This window comes from Hemiscyllium ocellatum, chromosome 3 (assembly GCF_020745735.1).
Source record: "Hemiscyllium ocellatum isolate sHemOce1 chromosome 3, sHemOce1.pat.X.cur, whole genome shotgun sequence".
Classification (NCBI taxonomy): Eukaryota; Metazoa; Chordata; class Chondrichthyes; order Orectolobiformes; family Hemiscylliidae; genus Hemiscyllium; species Hemiscyllium ocellatum.
In genome coordinates this window covers 77248207-77273357 of record NC_083403.1, presented here as the reverse complement: position 1 = coordinate 77273357, position 25151 = coordinate 77248207, and the positions used below count along the sequence as shown (strand labels likewise).

At 40.9% G+C, this 25151-nt stretch overlaps 1 protein-coding gene across 4 annotated transcripts in view; it reads right to left on the bottom strand.

The window, feature by feature from the left end:
• The window catches only part of lama2 (laminin, alpha 2), a 393314-nt gene that overhangs the window by 165660 nt on the left and 202503 nt on the right, over positions 1-25151 (bottom strand). For all 4 annotated transcript variants that reach the window (XM_060851112.1, XM_060851122.1, XM_060851132.1 and 1 more), the window contains exons 16-18: positions 24763-24876; positions 14419-14546; positions 11912-11998 (exon numbers count right to left, since the gene is read on the bottom strand). In XM_060851112.1, the coding sequence (XP_060707095.1) occupies positions 11912-11998; positions 14419-14546; positions 24763-24876 (329 nt within the window). The remainder of the gene's footprint in view (positions 1-11911; positions 11999-14418; positions 14547-24762; positions 24877-25151) is intronic.

The window sequence follows — 25151 nt, the reverse complement described above, 5'->3', positions numbered from 1 at the left end:
ATTTGATTACGTTAACTAAGAGTGGACTGTCTCAAGCCATAACCCAATGGGTACAGTCATAGGAGACAGACCCTTTGGTCCAACTTGTCCATTCTAAACAGATATTCTAAAGTGTACAGCATTAATTTGTGCCAATTAAGCAAATAAATGAATTCCTTCCTGAGTTTTTGTAGCACCCTGTCATATCACAATGCACAATGAAATGATGGAATAATTCAATCCAAGACAGCTCTGATGTCAAATCAAAGTCAAAACTCTGTAGCAGTAGGGTGCTGGAAATCTGAAGTAAAAAAAAATGCTGGAAACACTGCGGAGGTCAGACATTTGTTTTCTGCTGAGGGGTTGCCTGACCTGCTGGATTTTTCCTTTTTACTTCTGAATTAAGTAACACTTAAGACCCTCTCAAGCTCAAACAAGTTTGCTCAAAATACTGATATACTGTATTTTTCATACATGCAAAAGAAAGCAGACATATGAGGGCATTAAAGATAGTAGGTAATGGTTTGTAAAAACCACTCAGGAAGTTTGGTTCAGGGGCTATTCTAATGGTGAGAGATGCAGTTGCAAGAAAATTGTTATGAACTAGACATGAAAGAAAATTGTCTTTCTTTCAATTATAATAATTACTTACACATGCCACAGTGTATCCATCATGACATTGCAACAGCCCTTTACATTTAGTTAGTAATGAATCTGACTCCATGATTTAGACAATTCATTGATTAAATTAAGTCAAATGTGCACAGGGCTTTGCATGCTTCATCTTCAATCTTCCTTCAACACTGCACAGTTGATTGTTTAAATGCAGAATATGATGTGCATGTGTAATGGTGCTCTGAGGTTATGTCAAAACCGTTTAATCAATCATATATATCTAAAATAATCTAGCCATTGCAATGGAGGCAAAAAAAGCTTGTGTCGATTCTTATAGGTTTCATATTACAAAGCCATTACCACAAATAGCCTTTGGATCAGATATTGAAAATAAATGCTGCTCACGGTTAGTGAAGTTAAAGTGCATTTATCAAGCAAAGGAGAGGTCATTTTGCTTCAAATTACAACTAAGGTTCCATACAGGTGGGAGTGAATCAGGGTATCTGCACCCAAAGCTCTCTCATCCAAATTGTTATATACCATATTTTATGATGTGCAATTTTTGATGCTTGTGAGTTCGATTGCAGACATGAATGCAACTTATGAAAACTGAATACCATGTTAGGTTTGCTTTCAAAGTATGGGTGAGGCTAGTCCTAATGAGCTCCCTACCTTCATAAATGGTGATAAATACGGCAGGGGGACATTGTTGGAGTTGTTAGTAAGTTCTGCATTTTTGACTCTGAGCATTATGTATTCGAATTGGACATTAGATTAGATTAGATTAGATTAGATTACTTACAGTGTGGAAACAGGCCCTTCGGCCCAACAAGTCCACACCGACCCGCCGAAGTGCAACCCACCCATACCCCTAGTTTTACCCCTTACCTAACACTACGGGCAATTTAGCATGGCCAATTCACCTGACCCGCACGTCTTTGGACTGTGGGAGGAAACCGGAGCACCCGGAGGAAACCCACGCAGACACGGGGAGAACATGCAAACTCCACACAGTCAGTTGCCTGAGTTGGGAATTGAACCCAGGTCTCAGGCACTGTGAGGCAGCAGTGCTAACCACTGTGCCACCGTGCCGCCCATCTTGCATGCTTAAATTTTCCTCTTTATTTATGGAATTAAAGATTTTGTTTACATGTCAAAATCTTCACCAATTACTTGGAAGCATTGCTAAAAAATCATTAGAAGTTGGCTTGGCCAGCATTTCAGAAACTATCCTTCAGGAGATGTTAATGATCTGTCCACTTGAAACTGCTGGGGCCCAATGTTCTTATGGAGGGAGTTCCAGGATTGTGAATCATTGTCAATGAAGGAATGATAATATGGTTCCAAGTCTGAATGGCACAGTTTTTGAATGTTCAGGTGGTAGACTTGCTCTCCTTGTTCTTCTAGGTTCATGCCACCTATGTGCTGATCTGGTTCAGGTTCTGGTCAATTTCATAAGTTCATAAGACATAGGAAAATAATTATGCCATTCGGCCCATTGCATCTGGTCCACCATTTGATCATGGCTGATTTGCTCCTCATCCCCATTTTTCTGCCTTCTCCCCATAATCCTTCAACCCATTACCAATTAAAAATCTGTCTAGCTCCTCCTTAAATTTACTCACTGTCTCAGCATCCACTGTACTTTGGGGGAGCGAATTCCACAGGTTCACAACCCTTTGGGAGAAGTAGTTTCTCCTGAACTCTGTTTTAAATTTGCTACCCCTTATCCTAAAACTATGACCTCTCAACCTAGAATGCCCCACAAGAGGAAACATCCTTTCCACATCTATTTTATCTGCACCTTTTATCATCTTGAATATCTCAATTTGATTTCCCCTCATTCTTCTAAATTCCAGGCAGCATATACCTAAACTGTTCAGTCTTTCTTCATACGACAAACCCCTCACCTCTGAGATCAATCTTATGAATCTACTCTGAACTGCCTCCAATGCCACTACATCTTTATTCAAGTAAGGGGACCAAAATGTGCACAATACTCCAGGTACAGTCTCATCAATGCCTTATCTTTATATTCTATTCCTTTTGCTATAAAAACCAACATTCCATTTGCTTTCTTTATTATTTGCTGTACTTGCATGCTAGTTTTCCGTGACTCATGAACAAGGAAACCCGGATTCCTCTCCACCAGAGCATCCTGTAGTCTCTCTCCTTTTAGATAATGGGTCATCTTCCCATTTTTTTGACTAAAATGCATGACCTCGTACTTAACCACCTTAAACTCCATCTGTCACATTTTGGCCCACTCTTGTAACCTATCCATATCCATTTGTAAGGTTCATATTTCCTCATTGCAATTTAGAGTCCTGACTATTTTTGTGTTATTCACAAATTCAGCTATAGAGCCTTGTATCCCTGTGTCTAAGTCATGAATATAGGTTGTAAATAGCTGGGCTCCAAGGATCAAACACTGTGGCACCCCACTTGTTACAACTGTGATACAGAAACAAAAACATTTATCCCGATTCTCTGTTATTTATCCCTCAGCCAGTCATCTATCCAAACTAATAAATTACCCCTAATCCCATATGATGCAACCTTTTGAATTAACCTTTTGTGTGATATTTTATCAAAGGCCTGCCTGGCAGAAGCTAAACTGAACATCAGTGAGCAGGTTATTGTTGAATAAGTGCCACTTGATGACACTGTGCACAACACCTTTCATTATTTTGCTGTTGATTTAAACTAAACTGGTTGGGTGGTAATTGGCTGGGTTGGAGTTGTTCTGTATTTGTTTGTGGACAGGAAGTGCCTGATTAATATTCCACATTGCTGAGTAGTTGTCAGTGTTGTAACTCTACTGGAATTGCTTGGATAGAGGTGTGGATGGTTCGGGAGTACAGTCTTCAGTACTATTGCCAGAATATTGTCAGATGCCTTTGCCTTTGCAGTATCCAGTGCCTTCAGCTGTTTATTGATATCACATGGAGTAAACTGAATTGGCTGAAAGCTGGTATCTGTAATGTTAGAGACCTCCAGAGGAAGCCAAGATGGATTATCAACTCAAGCCTTTTGTACTGATGTGCTGGGCTGCCCCACCATTTAGATTTGAGTTATTTATGGAGTCTTCCTCTCCTGTTATTGTAATTGTACACCACCATTCATAACTGGTTGTAGAATGACTACAGACCTTAGATTTGATCAATTGATTGAAGAATTGCTTAGCCCTGTTTTTCACGTGCTTTTTATGTTGTTTGCCATACAAGTACCCCTGTAATATAGCTTCAGCTGGCTGACAACTCACTTTTAAGTCTGCCCTCCTTCAGGGATGATCCTCTGGATTAGTGGTAGTGTGTGGAGGATATGCTAGAATATCAGATTTACAGTTGATTACAACTCTGCTGGCAGACAGCACTTCATGAATACCCAATGTTGAGGTGCTAGGTGTGTTCAAAGCCAACCCAATACAGCACAGTTGTAGTGCCGCATAACACTAAGCTAGGAAGATGGCTATATCCTTATGGGCTAACACAACAGAACATGACTACACTGTGAGAAGTCAACAGCTCAAAGAATGAGCTACCACCAGACTTCCTGCATTTGCCTGCTGGAATCATGTCCAAACGCTCAATGACTATATTTTACAGATATTTGACTGAGATGTTGAAAAATTCTCAACCAAAATGGGGAAGGGTCATTTCCTCAAATTTTGTTAGCCCATCACATATCCTGGTCCTCTCTCAAACATTAATAGTGCGAAGATGAATTCATATTTAGTCAGATGTTAACAAGTGACCAAGGACACCAAGCAGCACTTCTGCATCTGAATATTTTTCCTTCAGTTCTTTTGCATTGTGTTCTGTTTTTCTTTGTGAGTAACCATTTCCAAATTAACAGGGTACATTGAGGTATTTCTGTCTCATGATTCAATTGTGTCTGGAGAGGGCCTTATGACAAAATGGATATCATTCCTGCCTCTGTGAAAGAAGATTCAAGTTCAAGTCTCACTTCAAGAATTATTCATCTCAAAGGGAGCATTCATGATGTAGTTCACACAGGCAAATAATCAACATGTTCATACTTCCAACATTTCCCCAGTTCCCACTGGAGGGAAAAAGAACTTTCTGAAGAGATGAAACAAGCAATTGTCCCATGCAGCTTCTGCTGAATGAAATATCATAGAAAGAGAAACTTTAATAAAAGATGCAGCAATGGAGAGAACTAGGGGTTCACATAGAAAAAAACTTTCAAGACAAGAAGGCTGTTTGAAAAATAAACTTTTCATATACATGCAAAGAGACAAGATAAAGGGAGATATGATAATCAGTTATAAATAACTGAATTGGCTTTTGGTAGAGTTTTGAGTTCAATTCTGAACATCACACTTTGGGAATGATATCAATGTTGTGGAGAGGGTGCAGAAAAGATTAACCACTGTTTTATCAGTAAGGACTGACTTCATATGTGTGCATTAGAGAAAATGATGTTGGTCATCCTTATAGCCCAGATAGGCATGACAAAAATTAACAGATGTTCAAAATTGTGAGGGCTTTTAATGTTTACAATATTTAGTTCCCACCAGTAAGGGTAAACAAAGGAGACAGATTTAAGATAACTTCCAAAAGAGCCAAAAGACAGATGAGGGAATTTTGGTTTCACAGTGCATTATGATCATCTGGAAAGCACTGCACATGGGAAACAGATTTAATAATAAATAATAAAAGTGAAGTCGATATCTATTTAAAAAGTAAACAAGGCCACAAGAAAACTGCAGAAGAGTGGGGCCAATCGGCACAATGATCTGATTGGCTTCCTTCCATTGTGACTTTATGAGGAAGGAGAAAATACAATGTGAATGCTTTATTGATTAAGTTTAATGAAGAAACTTTTGACCCTTAAAATAGACTCCAGGCCTTTTATGAAGGTTACTGTGGACTTGTTACACTGCACTCACCCAATTCAGAGGTGATGGCCTAGTGGATTATTAATGCAAAGACACACATAATGTTTAGATGACGCAGTTAAATCCTGCCACAGTAGATGGTGGAATTTGAATGCAATTACAACTGGAATTAAGTGTCTAATAATGACCATGAATCCACTGTCAATTGTTGGGAAAAACCCATCTGGTTCAGTCACGTCCTTTAGGCAAAGAAGCTGCCATCTTTACCTGGTCTGACCCAAGTGTGACTCCAGACTCGCAGCAATGTGGTTGACTCTCAACTGCCCTCTGGGCAATAAAAGCTGGCCTAGCCAGTAACACCTTCATCCAATGAATATATTTTTAAAGAAGTCAACTAATCTAATCTTTCACCTGCGAATTTAAATCTTCCTCAGCAGCACCTTTGTAACAGCAGCTGTTATCAATTTATTATCTAATGAAAAAATGTTTGCTGCTTCCCTCATTGACGCTGCCAGTGTTCTTGCACCCTTCAGTGTCCAACAGAACAATGACAGCCAAATAATTGTTAATGTTAAGCAGTAGCCTTTTATGACCTTTTGGTTTTCAAGTAACTTTTGGCCTTTCAGCATCTCTGTGAAGGTCTCTCTTAATCAGTGATCTTATTAAGTAAAGAGAAGGATTTGCATCACAAGATTTGATGAGGTCAGTCCTCCCCATTGTGAGCTAAGGTTCACCTACACTCCCCCCAGTGCAAAACTGATTTTGTTAGCTTGGCAGCTGACCTCTGCTACAGCGGTTGTGGAGGCATTCGATGCTCAGACTCATGACGACATATGAATTCGGAGGAATTGGCTTTTCCTGCACCACACCCTAAGCCTGCTTCACCATTTAAAAACATCATGGCTCATCTAATTGTACAACTGTGGCTCAGGACAACTGAATATATGTTCCATTCTGTAGCATGGATATCCCCAATTTAATCAGAAAAAACTCACCGAAAATGGGTCCATTTTTAAGAAATTATTTTATGCAAAGTGAATGCTGTACTGTAGGAGGAAGTTTAGGCTCCCAAACAGGATCATATTTTGATCACTTAATCTTAGCCAACAACAACAGTTTCCTACACCCACTACCCCCACCCATCCTCATCTCCTCATCTCCAAACTATAGCATCAATGCTCTCCCCTCCACACTTCACTTCAGCTCTGAAGAAGAGTCATCTTGACTCGAAACATTAACGTGCTCTCTCTCCCTGGATGCCATCTGACCCCCACATCTGCATTTGTTGTTTTCTGAATGATAACATGCGTTTGCCACAGTGCATTTATAAATTGTCACTGCCACAGATGATTAGATGTACCCCAGTTACGTGGAAATTAATAAATAATTTCATCAATATAAAATAGACAACTAGAAACTGGCATTCAGACATTAATTATGTATTTTGTCTATGAGGCAGCAGTGCTAACCACTGAGCCACCATGCCACTCTGATTGTCCATGCTGATAGTTCTTGATTAATCCTTGCTTGTCCTAGTTGAGATTAATTCTCTAGTTAATAATATCTTCCAAACTTTTCTGACCACTAATGTTAGACTCACTAGCCCACAAATCCCTTGTTCATCACTGCCACCATTCTTGAATAATGGTAACATATTAGCTGCTAATGATCTAGAATTTCTCCAATGTCCAGAGACAATTTGAAAACTAATCAAGGCCCCTGCAATCTCCTCCACTGCCTCCCACAACAGCCTAGGATACATCTCATCTGTGCTTGGAGATTTATCCAATTTTCATAGAATTCCTAGAGTGTGGAAACAGGCCATCTGGCCCAAAAAGTCGACACCAACCCTCCAAACAGTATCCAACCCAGACTCATTCCCCTATTATTCAACATTTATCCCTGACCATTGCACCTAACCCACACATCCCTGAACACTATGGGCAATTTAACATGTCCAATTCACCTAAACTGCTACTCTTTGAACTCTGGGAGGAAACTGGAACACCCGCGCAGACACGGGGAGAACGTGCAAACTCCACACACTCAGTCAGCCGAGGCTGGAATCAAACCCAGGTCTCTGGCACCATGAGGCAGCAGTGCTAACCACTGAGCCACCATGCCATTCTGAGTGTGCTAAAACCAGTAACACTTGCTCCTTCTGAATTATAGCTTATTATCTCCCTCAGAGAGCAATGATAGCTAGGAATTGAACATATTTCAGGCTGAGTTAGATAGAGTTTTGGTCAGTGAAGGAGTCAGGGTTATGGTAGACAGGCAAGAGAGTGGACTTAATACCACAATTAAATCAGCCACAAATCCATTGAATGGCAATTCCAATAATTCTAATAAGCCCACTCATTTTCCCAATGATCTTATTAAGTGAACAATGTGACTGTCAGCTCTCCATTTGCCTGGATGAGTGCAGCTCCAAAATCATCAACACTAAGAAGTTAAAACCAATGTGGGGAGAGCAGTTTAATTGATTGACATCCAGTGACCAGTTTAAACATTCATTCCCTTCACCACTACCACATTGTGGTGACCATGTGTACCATCTACAGGATGCACCACAGCAACTCAGTGAAGTTCCTTCGACAGCATGTTCCAACTGATCTCAAACTTAAAAGAACAAGGACAGAACATCACAAACTGCAAGTTTCCTTTAATTGCAAGAGATGAACTCCAGAAATTGATTGCCCTTTGATACAAAGGCGGCATTTGATTGAGTGTAACTTCAAGGAAGCCTGGCAAAACTGCAGTCAACGTGAATCGGGGGAAACTCTCCATTAGTTAGAGTGATGCCTGACATGGAGGAAGAAGGTTGCGGTTGTGGGATGTTAGTCACCTCTGCAGGAGTATCTCAAGGTCATGTCTTAGATGCAACCATCTCCAACTGCCTTATCAATAACCTTACTTCCATCATAAGGTCAGAAGTGATGATTACACAATATTCTGCAGCATTCACAGTATCTCAGATAATGAAACAGTTCATGTGCAGATGTAACAAGATCTGGACAACAGTCAAACTAGGTACCAATCAACTGGACTACTCTTTCCACAATGGTGTTGAGCTTCTTGATGTTGGTGTTGTTAGAGCTGCCCTCATCCAGGCAAATGGAGAGCTTGCAATCACATTCCTTGCATCATCAAGTTACATGCAAACCAAGAGTTATGCAATTCCAGCATGAGAAAGAGAAAATTTATCCAAATAACGGAAAGAAGTGTGGATGCTTGAAATCTGAAACAAAAATAGAAATTTCTCAGCAGATCCAAGGAAGAGAAATCAGAGTTAAGTGACCTTTCTTCAAAATGGATCCAAAAGGTTAACTCTAATTTCACTCCACAGATGCTAAGATCCTTCAGCAATTTCTGTTTTTGTTTCAGAACATCTGACCATCTACCTTGACTTTCAATGGAATTACCATCAATAAATTTCCCATTATCAACATCCTGGAAGTTTTCTTTAGATTAGATTAGATTACTTACAGTGTGGAAACAAGCCCTTCGGCCCAACAAGTCCACACCGACCCGCTGAAGCGCAACTCACCCAAACCCATTCCCCTACATTTACCCCTTCACCTAACACTGCGGGCAATTTAGCATGGCCAATTCACCTAACCTGCACATTTTTGGACTGTGGGAGGAAACTGGAGCACCTGGAGGAAACCCACACAGACACAGGGAGAATGTGCAAACTCCACACATTTAATCGCCTGAGGCAGGAATTGAACCCAGATCTCTGGCGCTGTGAGGTAGCAGTGCTAACCACGGTGCCACCCAAGTTATCAATAAACAGGCCCAGAAGCAACCATTTCAATCTAATGGCTACAAGAGCAGTTCAGAGGCTGGGACTTTAGCAGCAAGTAACTTACCTCCTGACACGTCAAAGCCTGGCCACTATCGGAGTGTGCTGGAATGCTCGCCAATCACTGAAGTGGCAATACTCGAAAAAAAAATCAACACCATCCAGGACATAAATTCTGCTTGATTGGCAGCAGACCTACCACCATAAGTATTCACTCCCCACACCATTGATGTCCAGTTGCGGCAGAATATACCACCTACAGGGTCCGCTGCAGTCACTTAAATAGGACTCCTTTGGCAGCAACATCCAAAGCTGTAGCCTCCAGCACCTCGAAAAACAAGGGCATGGGAACACCACCATCTGCAAGTTACCCTCCAATTCACAGGTCATCCTGGATTAGAAATATATTTTCATGCCAATATCACTACTAACTAAAAATCTCTATGTGAAAACCGAAAATAGATTATAAGAATCATTACGGTCTTGAGTCATACCAAAGGTTTATCAGGTGCTACACTACTCGATTACCAATTCAGTGTATCAAAAATAAGAAGGTTTTGATCTTTGAAGGAATGAAAACTAACCTTCAAATTGACCAAGAGGAGTTGACAGGTGATTGGCTGGATGGGCAGCTTCCAAAATAATGTATATGAACTGGAATAGGAGGGGGAGGAATGGCCAAGAAGATCCAGGGAGGTGAACCATATCATCTCCTTGAGGGAAGACCGCACCCCTGAACTCCGTCCCCCACACCCACCACGCGCCCTCCCCACCAACATCTGCAAGTGGGAAGAACAAAAATCACTAAAGATTACCAGGGACCACCACAAAAGGTATAGGATCCTGGGATGTGGGAATGTGCTGCCTCTTGTCCTCCATTCTGCAGAATGGCTGTGGATCAATGAAGTTTTCTCATCTCTTACTAGTTCTATGCCACCTTTCTTTACTTACTAATGTATCATATTTAAACTGTTGTTTCTCAATAAACTACCAGAAAATTATTATAAATCATCAACTGCCTATATTAGATGACAGTGATCAAGAACCCTCTTAAATCAACAACGTGGATGAATTCTTGACAAGCAAGGAAAAGGAGGTTATTGGGGCTGGGTGGAAAGTTGAGGTTACAATCAGAGCAACCATGATCTTTTTAAATAGCATCAAACTTGAGGAACCACATGGCCTACTACTGCTCCTAACTTATATTTACATGTATAGGCATGCATATCCTGAGAGCAACATTTTTTTTTAAATCTTCCATTTCCAAAAACTTTAAAGCTATCACAATTCATCTGCATTTTGAAAAAATAATGCATTTCATCATTTTGGAACAGGACGAGAATGGACAGACACTGATCTCCAACTGAGATTATCTATAACCATCGAATGACTGACAAGAGTGTGCTTCGGCTATGAATAGTTTCTGACATGTTTCAATCAGTTTGTCACTCCTCATATAAGCTACTTTTAATAACCATGGAAAATGCAATTACTTTTAAGATTATTTCATAACTGTGGTTTATTGTTTTTATTTATATTGCCTTGACACTCTGTAGCATCATTGCTTCTTTGCTTCTAAAATTATATTGCAGCAGATGTCACTTACTGTAGCTCCCCACAGAGTGATGGGAGCAGTCTGATAGAAATAGCCCTCTGCTATAGAGACACTTAATGACAGGTGCCTTTTTCAACTATAAAGCTTGCAGACACTCCCAATATAACATGTTTTCCTTTACATGACCATCAATGTATCAACGCACACTCTTTAAATGAATCACATCCTAATATGGTGTGAACGTTCCAATTTGTAATCACTTGCATTCTGCGTTTGCATTCCTAAGAAACAATGTTCCTAAGTGCACAAACACTAGAATTTCAATAAATTGCTATGTACTATTATGGATTTGCCAGTTTATTTCTATTAAGACCAAAAGCAAATGAACTGAAAGCAATGACAGTTCAAATTATTCATTTTCAACAGGAACAGAAAACTGTGAACTGTTGCTTTGGTGCAACAATTCACTTTATCAACACAGTTTTATTGAAAAAAAAAGCCCACTTTTAGAGAGAGTTGAAGGCATCAGAGGTTTTCTTCAATGTTAGAGTGAACATTCAAAAAGTTAATTGCATGTAATGTAATCCTATGTGAGATTACAAATACAATGATACCACAATAACTATCCAATCACCCTGAATCAACCCTGAATAATATAAAACTTCTATTTTGTTCACTTTCAAATGAAATGTATATTTATGTGTCAGATGCCAACAGAAATACTTCAATACTTCAAGGACATTTTGTTAGATTTTCATGAAATTAATATGATTGCCATTATATAAAACATTATTAGGAAATTAAATGCTATCAACATCATCAAATTAATAACTACTATTACAAAACATGTTCAAAACAAAAACAGAGTACAGAATTTAGACTGTTGCCTTTTTAAATAAACCCTCTCAAGAAACAATGATACATTTATTACTTGTGAGCCATATGAAAAATTGCACCTGGCCTTGTGAGAGAAGTTCGGGAACAAGTAAGTTTTCTGCAATAAACTTTACATTGAAACTTTTCACCAGTTAACCTATTAAAGGTTCCCAGTACTTGTGGAATAAAAATCAAAAGATCAACGATTTCTTACCGGTCACATCGAGATCCTGCATATCCAGGAGCACACTGGTCACATATTGTCTCTCCCCTAGAATCCAGGTGACAAGTCGGACTGAAACTATGTTGATCATGTTCGGCAGCCACAAAAATGTAAAAAATAAAAAAATGTATTAGCTGCATAACCAACGGCTCAGCTTTACTGAAATCATCCCTGTGGAACAGACTTGGGCTACTTTTTCCTTCGGGCACCAAAGATAGTACTGGGATCTCATAACAGCTAACAGTTTCTAGAATAACTATTGGATATTTCGACTGACACCAAGTATAGAAAAAGGATAGCAACATCTCAATGGCATTTCAGCCTGAAAGTTTCTGTCATGTCTAACTCTGTACTATATAAATAAAGGAATGCCCAGCTGCTTGTATGCATCTCCACAGTCTTGGAAAAGCATTGAATCCAACTATAGTCACAAAGTTGTAGGATAATCAACAGATAAGATTATTGATTAGGCCTGCAAAGGCTTATGAGAAAAGTCCTGTGCAACTGGAGAGTGATAACTTCTGTTTTTCTGTTTTTTTAATTGTAATGACCATTTGCCTCAACTTTCCTGTAGCAGTTCACAGAAGTGAGAGAGAAACCACCTTCTGTGCAGTCTAATGGTATGTAGGAAAGTCAGGATTGATAGTCAGTTAGACAATGCACTGAAATGAATTTATTATCTGGCATTACAATGGTATAAAAGAATCCTGCAGCACCCTGATTTCCTATCTCAGAAAGCTGTCAAATTTTCAGTTCCTTTGATTGCACACACATAGGCTAAAAGTTTATGCCAGTTTCTTTTAAGCAGTTGGGGTGTTTATGGTTTACTGTCTGTTTCTATCTTTGTTCAATCACAATCTGAAAATTTTGCTGGTACTTTGGGGATCAAATTTGAGAGGCTGAATGGCCTAACTTCTCCCAATTCCAATGTCCATTTGTCCAGCATTCTGGAGAGTATCTTTTAAAATGTTCCTTTAGAGTTGTTACTGATTAGAACTACTGCTGTAAATTTTCAGGGGGAAAAGTAAGGAGATGTGGGAAGTAAGACTAAGAATCATCATGTTTTTGGACTTGGTTTGATTTGATTTTTTTAAAACTTCAGACTGCCTTACTTTCTTAACAAATAAATGGCTCATTATCCATGTGGCAGTCAGAATGAGAATATGAATGGCAGGATATTGAGGGTAAGAGACAATGAATTAGGCTGCAGCAAAGTAAGCATTAAACCATCCTTGGTGAATTCTAATCACCATGGAGAAGTATTTTTAAAAATGTAACTACCACATTTACACAGTAGGGAGCAGTATAATATTCAGGTTATATCTTTCTCCCCATTTTGTCTCTTCTCTAATTTCCGCACAAGCAGATTAGGTGCCATTTTAGCAGATTATCTCAATGGACAGAATTTAATTATGTTTTTCTGTTGGAGTTATTACCATTGGAGGTTTTGTATGAAAAAAAACTCTTTGTATCAACCAGCTGAGCTATAATGTTCACCTAAGTAATCATGGCAGTATCAGTACTGCTTCTCAGATGTGAAAATTCTGTATCAAATGAGGCAAGAGAAAGAAGGTGAATGGAAAACAATGATGGCGAACAATATAGAAAAGATCATGGGGTATCCCATCAAAGAGAAGAGCAGGACTTCAAAGTGGGATGTTCTTGAAGAGAACTGGCTATGACTGAAACTCTAATACAAAGCAAGATACATAGCTACTGGAAAACTGAAATGAAAATTGGAAATGCTGAAAGCTCAACAAGTTAGACAGCATCTGTGGAAAGTGAGACATCACACTTCTGTTCAAATTGGCTCTGATAAAAACAGTGACCTGAAACATTGAATTTTGTTTTTGCCTTCACAAATGCTGCTTGAATGATTAAGTGTTTCTAGCATTTCTTGTTTTCAACACAGATTTTCAGTATCCACTGTTTTTGGAATGAAGGTGAATTTAGTTTGTTTAACAATGGCTCACTCATTTCGCAGCTCAGATTCTGGCAATGATGCCGAACTCTATTATGTAAGCACTAGGCAGAACCAGATCGACGGCATCTTGTGCCCACCCCATGGTAAGTTTGGTGGTAAAGGGAAGCCTGGTCTGAAAAGGAGGAGGGTACGTGACCCAAAGACTCCAGCCAATGTCCCCTCCTCCTACAACATGAGGTCCCCATTTGCAACCATCGTTTGCCTCTGGGCAAGGATGCAGCAACAATTTTGCTCCTCCAGTAAGTGAACTGGTAGCAGCCAGCATCTTCCCATTCAGTAGATCTGTCAGACTTTGACTGACCAGCTGCTCTTGGCATATGGGATTTCCAGCTCCACGGAATGACCAATAGGTCAGGAGTCTGAATGAAGGAAGAGGAGATGGCCCTTCGTATGAAATGCCAACATGGATATTCACCAGCTCTCCAGCTGCTGGTCAAAACCACTGTCACCTTCACAAGATTCCATCCCTTGTATACCATTTTGTGATATCACAGACATGGATAATCGTACTTACTTATTTGTAGAAATTAGTAATGGGCAACTGCAAGGGTGGCAATCATTGGGTGTCCCCCGAGTTGGATCTCCATAAAAGCCAGGCCGACATTTATCACAAAACCTGCCAGTGGTATCATGTTGGCAATTCTGGAATAAATAATATTTATTTAAAGAACCTTCTCAATAAAAGGCATATTATTTATTTATTTTCTTTAATTATTTTTTAAAAATCAATTTGCTGAATACATGGGAGAGTTGCCAACAGAACAAACTGTCATTCCACAACATCATTTACTGCAAATTGCATCTTTTCTCAATGAATAAATTTTGACATCCCAGTTTTATATGGAACTTAAATATTCCTCTCCAAAGATCACAAACAGACAGCATTATAAAATTGGCTACAATTTAACTTGGAGCTTGGAGATTGCTGTGAACAATATTATTGTACAAATGTTTAACACAGCTGCATCCATTTCTCTATATGCTATTTTAATGGAAACATCAATCAATTTAAAGTAATCATGTTAATGCCTCTGGCAAGATAACAAAGAGAGAATGCAATATGAGCATTGTTTGATCCCCAGAAAGTTATAAAAGTTGCCTGATACAAAGAACCAGCAGGTTGCTAAACAGTGTTTTGAGATGAGGAGGCCTGGGTCCTTATCTCTCGAGTTCTCCTCTCAGTGGACAATCAATACCCCTTTCCTGATCTACACAATTCCACTGTGAGGCAGCTACAAGGAGATATGTGAGAATTTTCCTTGTTACTTCTGGAAAGGCATTTGGGCCTCCACTAAAATTGCAACAAAGCTCAAATTTGATTTTCGGCAAAGCTGAATATCTCACCCTCAGCCACACCATCACCTGGACAGTGCTGCCTACCCTCTGCATGCTTTAGAACACTGAAAGCACAGCAATTTTTCAAAAGAAAAATTTCCACATCTTCAGTTATGCACCTTGAAGGCAGAATATATGAAACTTCCGAGTAATGAAAAATATATTTAACAGGCAACTTCAAAATTGCAGTGTAATTAGAAGAAGTTTACATTTCTTCTCAGATATACAAATGTACACATGCTTTATCATAAATTGTATTATAGTGAATCGTTTAATTTGGCATAAGGATATACTTCAAACTATTTCGCACTAACATGTAGATTCCTAAATAGTAGCACAATCATTCACAAATCTATGAACTATGTGCAATAAATGTTGCACTTCTAAAATAGCATTTAATGGAATGTCCTTTATTAGTTTGAGTTAACTCTTGGCTTAAAGGTAGAACATTCCCTGAAGGGAGAATGATAAATCATGAATCCAATTATCACAATGGAGAAAGCATCACAGGAAAGGCTTTTCTCATCTTTGTAACAAACAGGTAGCCATCCATGTAGCATTATTTTGATAATAAAATGATTAAAGTAACTTTAACCCTTGTGCCTTGTCAGACTGGATAAAAACAAATTGTCTTTGGGTTAACAAGAATAGTCAAATTGGTATGTGATATGCAGATCACAGAAGTGTTCAGAATAAAAGAGAAAAATTGTTCCCAACCTCATTGTTATGGAACTGATGTCCACGCATTAGAGATTAAGAATGTCTTTGACAAACATTGCTTACTCTGAATAATAAAATATTACACAATTTAGCTATATATGAAAAACATTTATACCAGCTTATTTGACCAGACAAGTGATTTAAACACATTCTATTTGGTTCGTGGGCATGAAATCAAATGTAAAATGGAATAATATAGTTTAAAAAAAAATTACAAATCATGCCATGGTCGTCCTGTAATGTTTACGTATTATTTTATTATGCTATTAATTTCCAAGACTGGCAAAAATAATTTTATGGTGATTCCTCTGAAAATATAAGCACATTGACTGACTCTGCCAATCTCAGTCACATTGGGCTAAAGGCACCACAGGTGCCTTCTAAGTTGTTTGATTAGGCAGGAGAAGTGCACCCAAAGTTTATATTCCTTTTTGAATCCCAATTGGAACTGTGTACATGTGAACATTAGATGAAAATAGATTTGGATAGCATGCCAACACTAATGTTTCAAGTATAAACTGTCCCACTACAGAAAGGTTCAAGCAGGTTTCTGGCACATACGAATGGACATGACCAAGGGCCAAGCATAGGCTACTCAACCCTTCAAGGCTGCTCTGCTATTCAGTAAAATTACAGCTGATCTGATTTTGGCTGCAAATCTACATTCCTACATATGCCCACCAATCGTGCATCCCATGTTTTTCAGGAATTTCTCTACTTCTGCCTTAAAGAATATTCTGTATCCTTTGTCATTTGAGGAAGGGAATTACAAAGACTCTCATCTCTGAGATTTACAAAAAAATCTCATCCTTATGGGCACCCCCTTAATTTTAAAATATGACCCATGGTTCTATATCCTCTCATAAAAGAAACCATCTTTCCAAGTCCACCTAGTCCAGTTCCTTCAGGATCTTGTATGTTTCAAGGAAGTCACCTCTGCACCTTTTAAACTCTAGAGGTTACACGATAAGCTTTCTCGGCCAACTGTCCAGCCTTTCCTCATAAGGCAGGTCCTCATTCCAGTCATTAGTTTAGAAAATCTTCTCTGAACGACTTCCACACATCAACATCTTTCTGCATGTACGGTGTCCACAACTGCATACAGTACCCCAGGTCTGGTCTCAACAATGCACTGCATAACTGAAGTATAACCTCCCTACTCTGGCATTCAGTTCCTCTCACAAGAAATCAGGATATTCTTTTAGTTTTCCTGATTACTTGCATACTACCTAACCTTCTGCAATTCAAGTACCAGGATCTCCACACCTGAGAGCTTTGGAACCTCTCTGTGTTATGCAAGATAATCTGCTTCTTTTTCACTCTTGTTGTCAGAATGGACAGTTTCATGTTTTCCCCACATTGTACTCCATTTGCCAGATCTTTGCTCACCCACTTAATCTCTCTACATCCCTTTGTAGGCTCTTTATGTCCTGTTCACAACTCACTTTCCTACCTATCTTTGTATCATCAGCAAATTTAGCTACCATACCTCCCTTCCAAATCATTTATATAAATTCGTATAGAGTTCAGCTCCTAACACTGACCCCTGTGACCCATCACTCATGACATCTTGTCAGCCTGAAAGAGACCCATTTATTCCTACTCTCTGCATTCTGTTGGCCAGACAATCTTCTATCCATGCCAACATGTTATCACCTACCCCATGAGCTTTTATATTCCCCAATAACCTTTGATGTGGCACTTTATTAAGTGCCTTCTAGAAATCCAAGTTCAATACATTTACCTGCTCTCCTTTATCCACAGCAATGGCATTGAGTCCCTTTGAACCAGAGGTTCATTCCAAATGCCTGAAAGTATACATGACAATGTTTGGTTTTCAGGTTTCTAGCATGCCCCATCTGCAACTGGTTGAACACAAACAGCTGTAGGATGAGGATCTAACGTGAATATTATACCTTTGAAAACCATACGTAGGTGGGCAGAGACAAGGAGGAGGTGGGGTCCCGAATGTCACTTTCCCATGCAACTAAATGCTACTCACCTCCCCCACCAACCCAAAGTCTCCAAAAAAGCTTTGGGAAATGGCATTAACCACCCAAGGACTCGACTTTCTGAATGGCATCCTTCAGTGCTATAATGACAAATCAAATTTGCAAAATCTGCAGGAAGGTGAGCTGTGCTGGAGCCCAAAATCAGGGGCAAATCACAGGGGCTGCACAGACTTGATGTCAGATTCCCGATATCATCAGTAAAATTCCAGTAGTGGGAGGAGGCCTTCAGTGGCCAATGATCTATGGTTGATCTGACCACTCAATGCATCCATGCTACCAATAAATTTGCAATGGGTGGATCTGGGTAACTAGTAGATGTGATACTTAATTTTTACATTGCCTCCATTCCCAAACATACCATCTTACCCCAAGAGACTATAAAAATTTCAGCTTACAGAATCTACAGCAAGAAATATGAAGCAACCTACGAGGTCAGTCATCAGGAATGATTGTTTTTCCCCCGCAAACGTTTTCAGATGTCACAATGCATGAAATTCAAAGGAATTAGAATGGAATTTCCATTCTAAACTCAAACCAAAGAAAATAAAACATACAACCATGTTCACAGCTGGAGATGGGGGTTTGATCCAAAAGTGTACAGCTTGTGATCTGCAATTCCCATCTTTTAAAGGGACTAAAGAAAGGGTCCTAGAGACCTTGGAGTGCAGGTTCATAGCTCCTTGAGAGTGGAGTCGCAGGTAGATAGGATAGTTAAGAAGGCATTTGTTATGCTTTCCTTTATTGGTCAGAGTATTGAGTACAGGAGTTGGGAGGTCATGCTGCAGCTGTACAGGACATTTGTTAGGCCACTGTTGGAACATTGCATGCAATTTTGGTCTCCTTCCTATCGGAAAGATGTTGTGAAACTTGAAAGGGTTCAGAAAAGACTTACAAGGATGTTGCCAGAGTTGGAGGATCTGAGCTACAGGGAGAGGATGAACAGGCTGGGGCTCTTTTCCCCAAAGCATTGGAGGGTGAGGGGTGACCTTATAGAGGTTTACAAAATTATGAGGGGCATGGATAGGGTAAATAGACAAAGTCTTTTCCCTGGGGTCAGGGAGTCCAGAACTAGAGGGCATAGGTTTAGGGTGAGAGGGGAAAGATATAAAAGAGACCTAAGGGGCAACTTTTTCATGCAGAGGATGGTACTTGTATGGAAAGAAGTGCCAGAGGAAGTGGTGGAAGCTGGTACAATTGCAACATTTAAGAGGCATTTGGATGGGTTAATGAATAGGAAGGGTTGGGAGGGATATGGGCCGGGTGCTGGCAGGTGGGACTAGATTGGGTTGGGATATCTGGTCGGCATGGACGGGTTGGACCGAAGGGTCTGTTTCCATGCTGTACATCTCTATGACTCTATGACTCATTAGTGGATTACAAGCCAGTCAAACAGCTATGGGAAGGGCAAACAGCACAAGCTCTTTGGGTCCTAGGCAGGATGTCTAGGGAGAGAGGCATCAGACTGTGAAACCTACATCAGTTACAACCACCCGGACACGTGGCAATCGCAGCTATGCTGCAAGTAGTGTCATAGAGTCATAGAGATGTACAACACGGGAACAGACCCTACAGTGTAACTCACCCATGCCAACCAGATATTATGTATTAATCTAGTCACATTTATCAGTGTATGGCCAAACGTTTCCTACTCATATACCCATCCAGATTACTTTTAAATCCTGTAATTGTTCCAGCCTCCACCACTTCCTCTGACAGCTCATTCCATACATGCACATTCGAAAATGTTTCCCCTTTTATATCTTTCCCATTCACCTGAAACCTATGCTCTCTAGTTTTGGACTCCCCTACCCTGGCGGAATAGACCTTGACTATTCAGTCTGTCATGCCTCTCATGGTTTTATAAACCTCTATAAGGTCACCCCTCAGTCTCTGACGCTCAAGGGAAAATAGCCCCAGCCTACTCAGCCTCTTGCCATTGCTCAAACCCTCCAATCCTGGCAAAACCCTTGCAAATCTTTTCTGAACCCTTTCAAGTTTCACATTTTTCTATCGCAGGGAGACCAGAATTGAATGCAGTATTGCAGAAATGGCCTAACCAATGTCCTGTGCAGCCACAACATGACGTCCCAATTCCTCTACTCAAAGCACTGACCAATATAGACAAGAGTACAAATGCCTTCTTCACTATCCAGTGCACCTGCAAGTTCACATTCAAGGTCAGGAGGCAGGGATTTGGACTAACCAATCCAGTGAACTAGTGGAGCTTTTTAAAAATTCTGGTGACCACTGTATCTACAGTGTACTATACAGGACCCCTGGCAGGGAGAAAGTAACATCTGAGCACCCTATCCATTCCCATCATGAATATCAGTATTTTGAAAAAGACTCCAATTCTACCCTGAAACTCTCTTTGTCTCTGTACAGAGGCCATTAGGTGACCATGTCGAGGAGAAAATGGAGGACCAGTCATTGTGGGTCCCAGCCTAAGGAGACTGTCTCATGATTTGATGATGACTCCCCGAAAGTCCTCCTACAGGCTGTGGATGTTTAATGGAAAGTCCTCATGTCAGCTGTTTGGAAAAAGAGACATCCCAGTCAGGCCAAATCAGCCTAGACAGAGGTAGTGAGCAACGTAGATCTGTCCACAGGATATGACTGACCTGTTGCAAGAAGCTCAATGACCTATTGCAATGTGTCTGGGTGAGTATGTAACCATTTCACAGGTTAGACCTACATGGAAAGATTTAAGATGTGATGTGTGTCAAGTGTGCAATTGCCCAGTATCTTAGCTAAGTGCACAAGGTAGCAAGTGTATGTGTGTGTGTCTGTGTGTGTCTGTGTATGCGAGTGTGTTTATAGAAAGGTGAGATATGGGGATGGGGTGAATACTGAAAGATTGTTGCCAGTGCCACTAAAATTTCTATTCTCACTTCCTTCAATATCTTTGATTGCATCTCATAAAGACCAGCTTCAGGTAGTGACAGCTTATCCAAATGCCACCTCCACATTAAATTTAAACACTTAGATTCAGAGAGTCATAGAGACGTACAGCATGGAAACAGACTCCTCAGTCCAACCCATCCATGCCAACCAGATATTCCAACCCAATCTAGTCCCACCTGCCAGTACCCGGCCCATATCCCTCCAAACCCTTCCTATTCATATACCCATCCAAATGCCTTTTAAATATTGCAATTGTACCAGCCTCCACCACTTCCTCTGGCAGCTCATTCCATACACACACCACGCTCTGCGTGAAAACGTTTCCCCTTAGATCTCTTTTGTATCTTTCCCCTCTCACCCTAAACCTATGCCCTCTAGTTCTGGACATCCCTACCCCAGGGAAAAGTCCTTGTCTATTTACCCTATCCATGCTCCTCATGACTTTACAAACCTCTATAAGGTCACCCCTCAGCCTCCAATGCTTCAGGAAAAACAGCTCTAGCTTATTCAACCTCTCATTATAGATCAAATCCTCCAACCCTGGCAACATCTTTGTAAATCTTTAGTGACAGAGTTTCTTGCACCGTCACCATGGCCTCAGCAGTATTTGCCTTTTGGTAAAGTCCAATGCAAATCATTCATTTAACTCCTCAGTCATGTTGCTTGCCTGTATATATAAGTATTCTTGTTAGTTCTCGAATCAGCTCAACTTCTCCTTTTAAAATTGATGCGCTTATAGAAAACTCTGGCATTTCCTTTTCTTTTTAGAAATTGACTGTTCTGCAGCTGATTTAGAACCATGTATTTTTATTTGCAGGAAATAAGGGCACTGAGATATAGCCAGGAACCAGTCGGTCAAACTCATTTTGCAAGTTTCACCCTTCTAGAGGAGTAGTGGGGAGACTGTATTAACGGATTTGAAATTCAAGGCTGAGATAGGCTGATTTTTAATTAGCATGATAAAGTAATAGAGAAAGTGAAGTCACATGCCAGGTGTTCTAGCTAGGTGGATAAAGAACTGGTTGAGCAACAGGAGACAGAGAGTAGTAGTTGAATGGAGTTTATCAAAATGGACAAAGGTGACCAGTGGTTTTCCACAGGGGTCAGTGCTGGGGCCACTGTTGTTTGTGATATACAGAAATGATCTGGAATTTGCTGATCATACCACACTGTTGGTATAATCAGCAAGTTTGCAGATGACACGAAGATTTGCGGAGTAGCAGAAAGCATATGAGACTGTTCAAAGAATACAGGAGAATATAGATAGATTGGAGAGTTAGGCGGAAAATTCGCAAATGGACTTCAATCCAGACAAATGTGAGGTGATCCATTCAGGCACGTCTAATTCTAGAGCCAATAATACAATGAACGGAAGAGCCTTGGGAAAAGTTGATGAGCAGAGAGATCTGGGAGTGCAGATCCATTGTACCCTGAAGGTTGCTGCACAGGTGGATAGAGTGGTCAAGAATGCATATGGTATGCTTGCCTTCATTGGATGGAGTATTGAGTATAAAAGCTGACAGGTCATGTTAAAATTGTACAGGACATTGGTTCGGCCGCATTTAGAATACTGTGTACAGTTCTGGTTGCCACATTACCAAAAGGATGTGGACGCTTTGGAGATGGTGCAGAGAAGGTTTACGAGGATGTTCTCCCACCCTGCCCCCTGTAAAAACGCCATCCCATATTCCCAATTCCTTCGTCTCCGCCTCATCTGCTCCCAGGACGACCAGTTCCAATACCGTACAGCCCAGATGGCCTCCTTCTTCAAGGACCGCAGATTCCCTCCAGACGTGATTGACGATGCCCTCCACCGCATCTCCTCCACTTCCCGCACCTCCGCCCTTGAGCCCTGCCCCTCCAACCGCCACCAGGACAGAACCCCACTGGTTCTCACTTACCACCCCACCAACCTCCAGATACAACGTATCATCCGCCGTCATTTCCGCCACCTCCAAACGGACCCCACCACCAGGGATATATTTCCCTCCCCTCCCCTATCAGCGTTCCAAAAAGACCACTCCCTCCGTGACTCCCTCGTCAGGTCCACACCCCCCACCAACCCAACCTCCACTCCTGGCACCTTCCCCTGCAACCGCAAGAAATGCAAAACTTGCGCCCACACCTCCTCCCTTACTTCTCTCCAAGGCCCCAAAGGATCCTTCCATATCCGCCACAAATTCACCTGCACCTCCACACACATCATCTATTGCATCTGCTACACTCGATGTGGCCTCCTCTATATTGGGGAGACAGGCCGCCTACTTGCGGAACGTTTCAGAGAACACCTCTGGGACACCCGGACCAACCAACCCAACCACCCCGTGGCTCAACACTTTAACTCCCCCTCCCACTCCACCAAGGACATGCAGGTCCTTGGACTCCTCCATCGCCAGACCATAACAACACGACGGTTGGAGGAAGAGCGCCTCATCTTCCGCCTGGGAACCCTCCAACCACAAGGGATGAACTCAGATTTCTCCAGTTTCCTCATTTCCCCTCCCCCCACCTTGTCTCAGTCAAATCCCTCAAACTCAGCACCGCCTTCCTAACCTGCAATCTTCTTCCTGACTCTCCGCCCCCACCCCACTACAGCCTATTACCCTCACCTTGACCTCCTTCCACCTATCACATCTCCATCACCCCTCCCCCAAGTCCCTCCTCCCTATCTTTTATCTTAGCCTGTTGGACACACTTCCCTCATTCCTCATGAAGGGCTTATGCCCGAAACGTCGAATTTCCTGTTCCTTGGATGCTGCCTGACCTGCTGCGCTTTTCCAGCAACACATTTTCAGTTTATGAGGATGTTGCCTGGTATGGAAGTTGCTAGTTATGAAGAGAGGTTGAGTAGGTTAGGTTTGTTTTCATTAGAAAAAAGGAAATTGAGGGGGGACTTGATTGAGGTTTACAAAATCATGAAGGGTATAGACAGGGTAGATAGAGATAAGCTTTTTCCCAGGGTGAAGGATTCAATAATGAGAGGTCACGCTCTCAAGGTGAGAGGTGAAAAGTTTAAAGGGGATACACGCGGCAAGTACTTTACACAGAGGGTGGTGGGTGTCTGGAACACATTGCCAGCAGAGGTGGTAGAGGCAGGCACGGTAGATTCATTTAAGATGCATCTGGACAGATGCATGTGTAGGTGGGGAGCAGAGAGATACAAGTGCTTAGGAATTGGGCGAAAAGTTTAGACAGTAGATTTAGATTGGCTCAAGCCTGGAGGGCCAAAGGGCCTGTTCAGGGCTGTAAATTTTCTTTGTTCTTTGTTCTATGTTCGAGCAAGATTATGTGGGTAAGGCAGGAAAGTGGAGTTGAGGATTGTCAATTCAGCCATTGAATGGCCTACTCCTCTTCCTACACTGCATGGTCCAAGTCAAAACACTTCGACAAATGTGATTTTTTTCAGTAAAACTCAGGCTCTGGTCTAACAAATAACTATTTATTGTGGGACTGATTGTGAAACTTTAAATACATGTGCCAATCCAAAGAGCTTATTTACAACAAATACCAAACAAAAGAGAACAAAACAGCTCCCTGGTTATAATTGTTTGACTCTGTTCAATATTGTATTGTAGCATTCCAAGGTAAAAGCACAGGTTTTGTGCTTCAACATGGAAAATAATTTTAAAATATTATTGCACCATAAAGCCGAGATTTCCCATTAAGGTTTTCGTAACATGAGGCATTCACTAACTGTAACAACAAATATTATGAGAAACAGATGGTGCGATCAATGTTACTAACAAAATTGGGGATGTGTGTGTGCTGCTGCTAGATTTCAAAAAATTATTCCAAATAGTACGCTGGCATGGACACTCTGGATTTGCTGTAAATAAAACATTCTCACATCCCAGCTGGATGAATGCATTGCATTAATTAATACTTACCAAACATTCTCCAGTAATGTCATCACAATAGCTAGAATGGCCATAACAAGAACACGGTACACAGATTCCTCCATAGAGGGTGCCATTTACCCATCTGTATCCCTGTGCGCAGGACTGTGAAAAGGAAAATATTTCTGTTATTTATTGAAGGAATATTTTCACTCATACAAAATGGGCTCTACAGAATTCCTACATGTGGAAACAGGCCCTTCGGCCACACAAGTCCACACTGATCCTCCAAAAAGCAACCCACCCAAACCCATTCCCCTACGCTATTACTCTACATTTCCCCTGACTTACGCACCTAACCTACACATCCCTGAACACTATGGGCAATTTAGCATGGACAATTCACCTAACCTGCACATCTTTGGATTGTAGAAGGAATC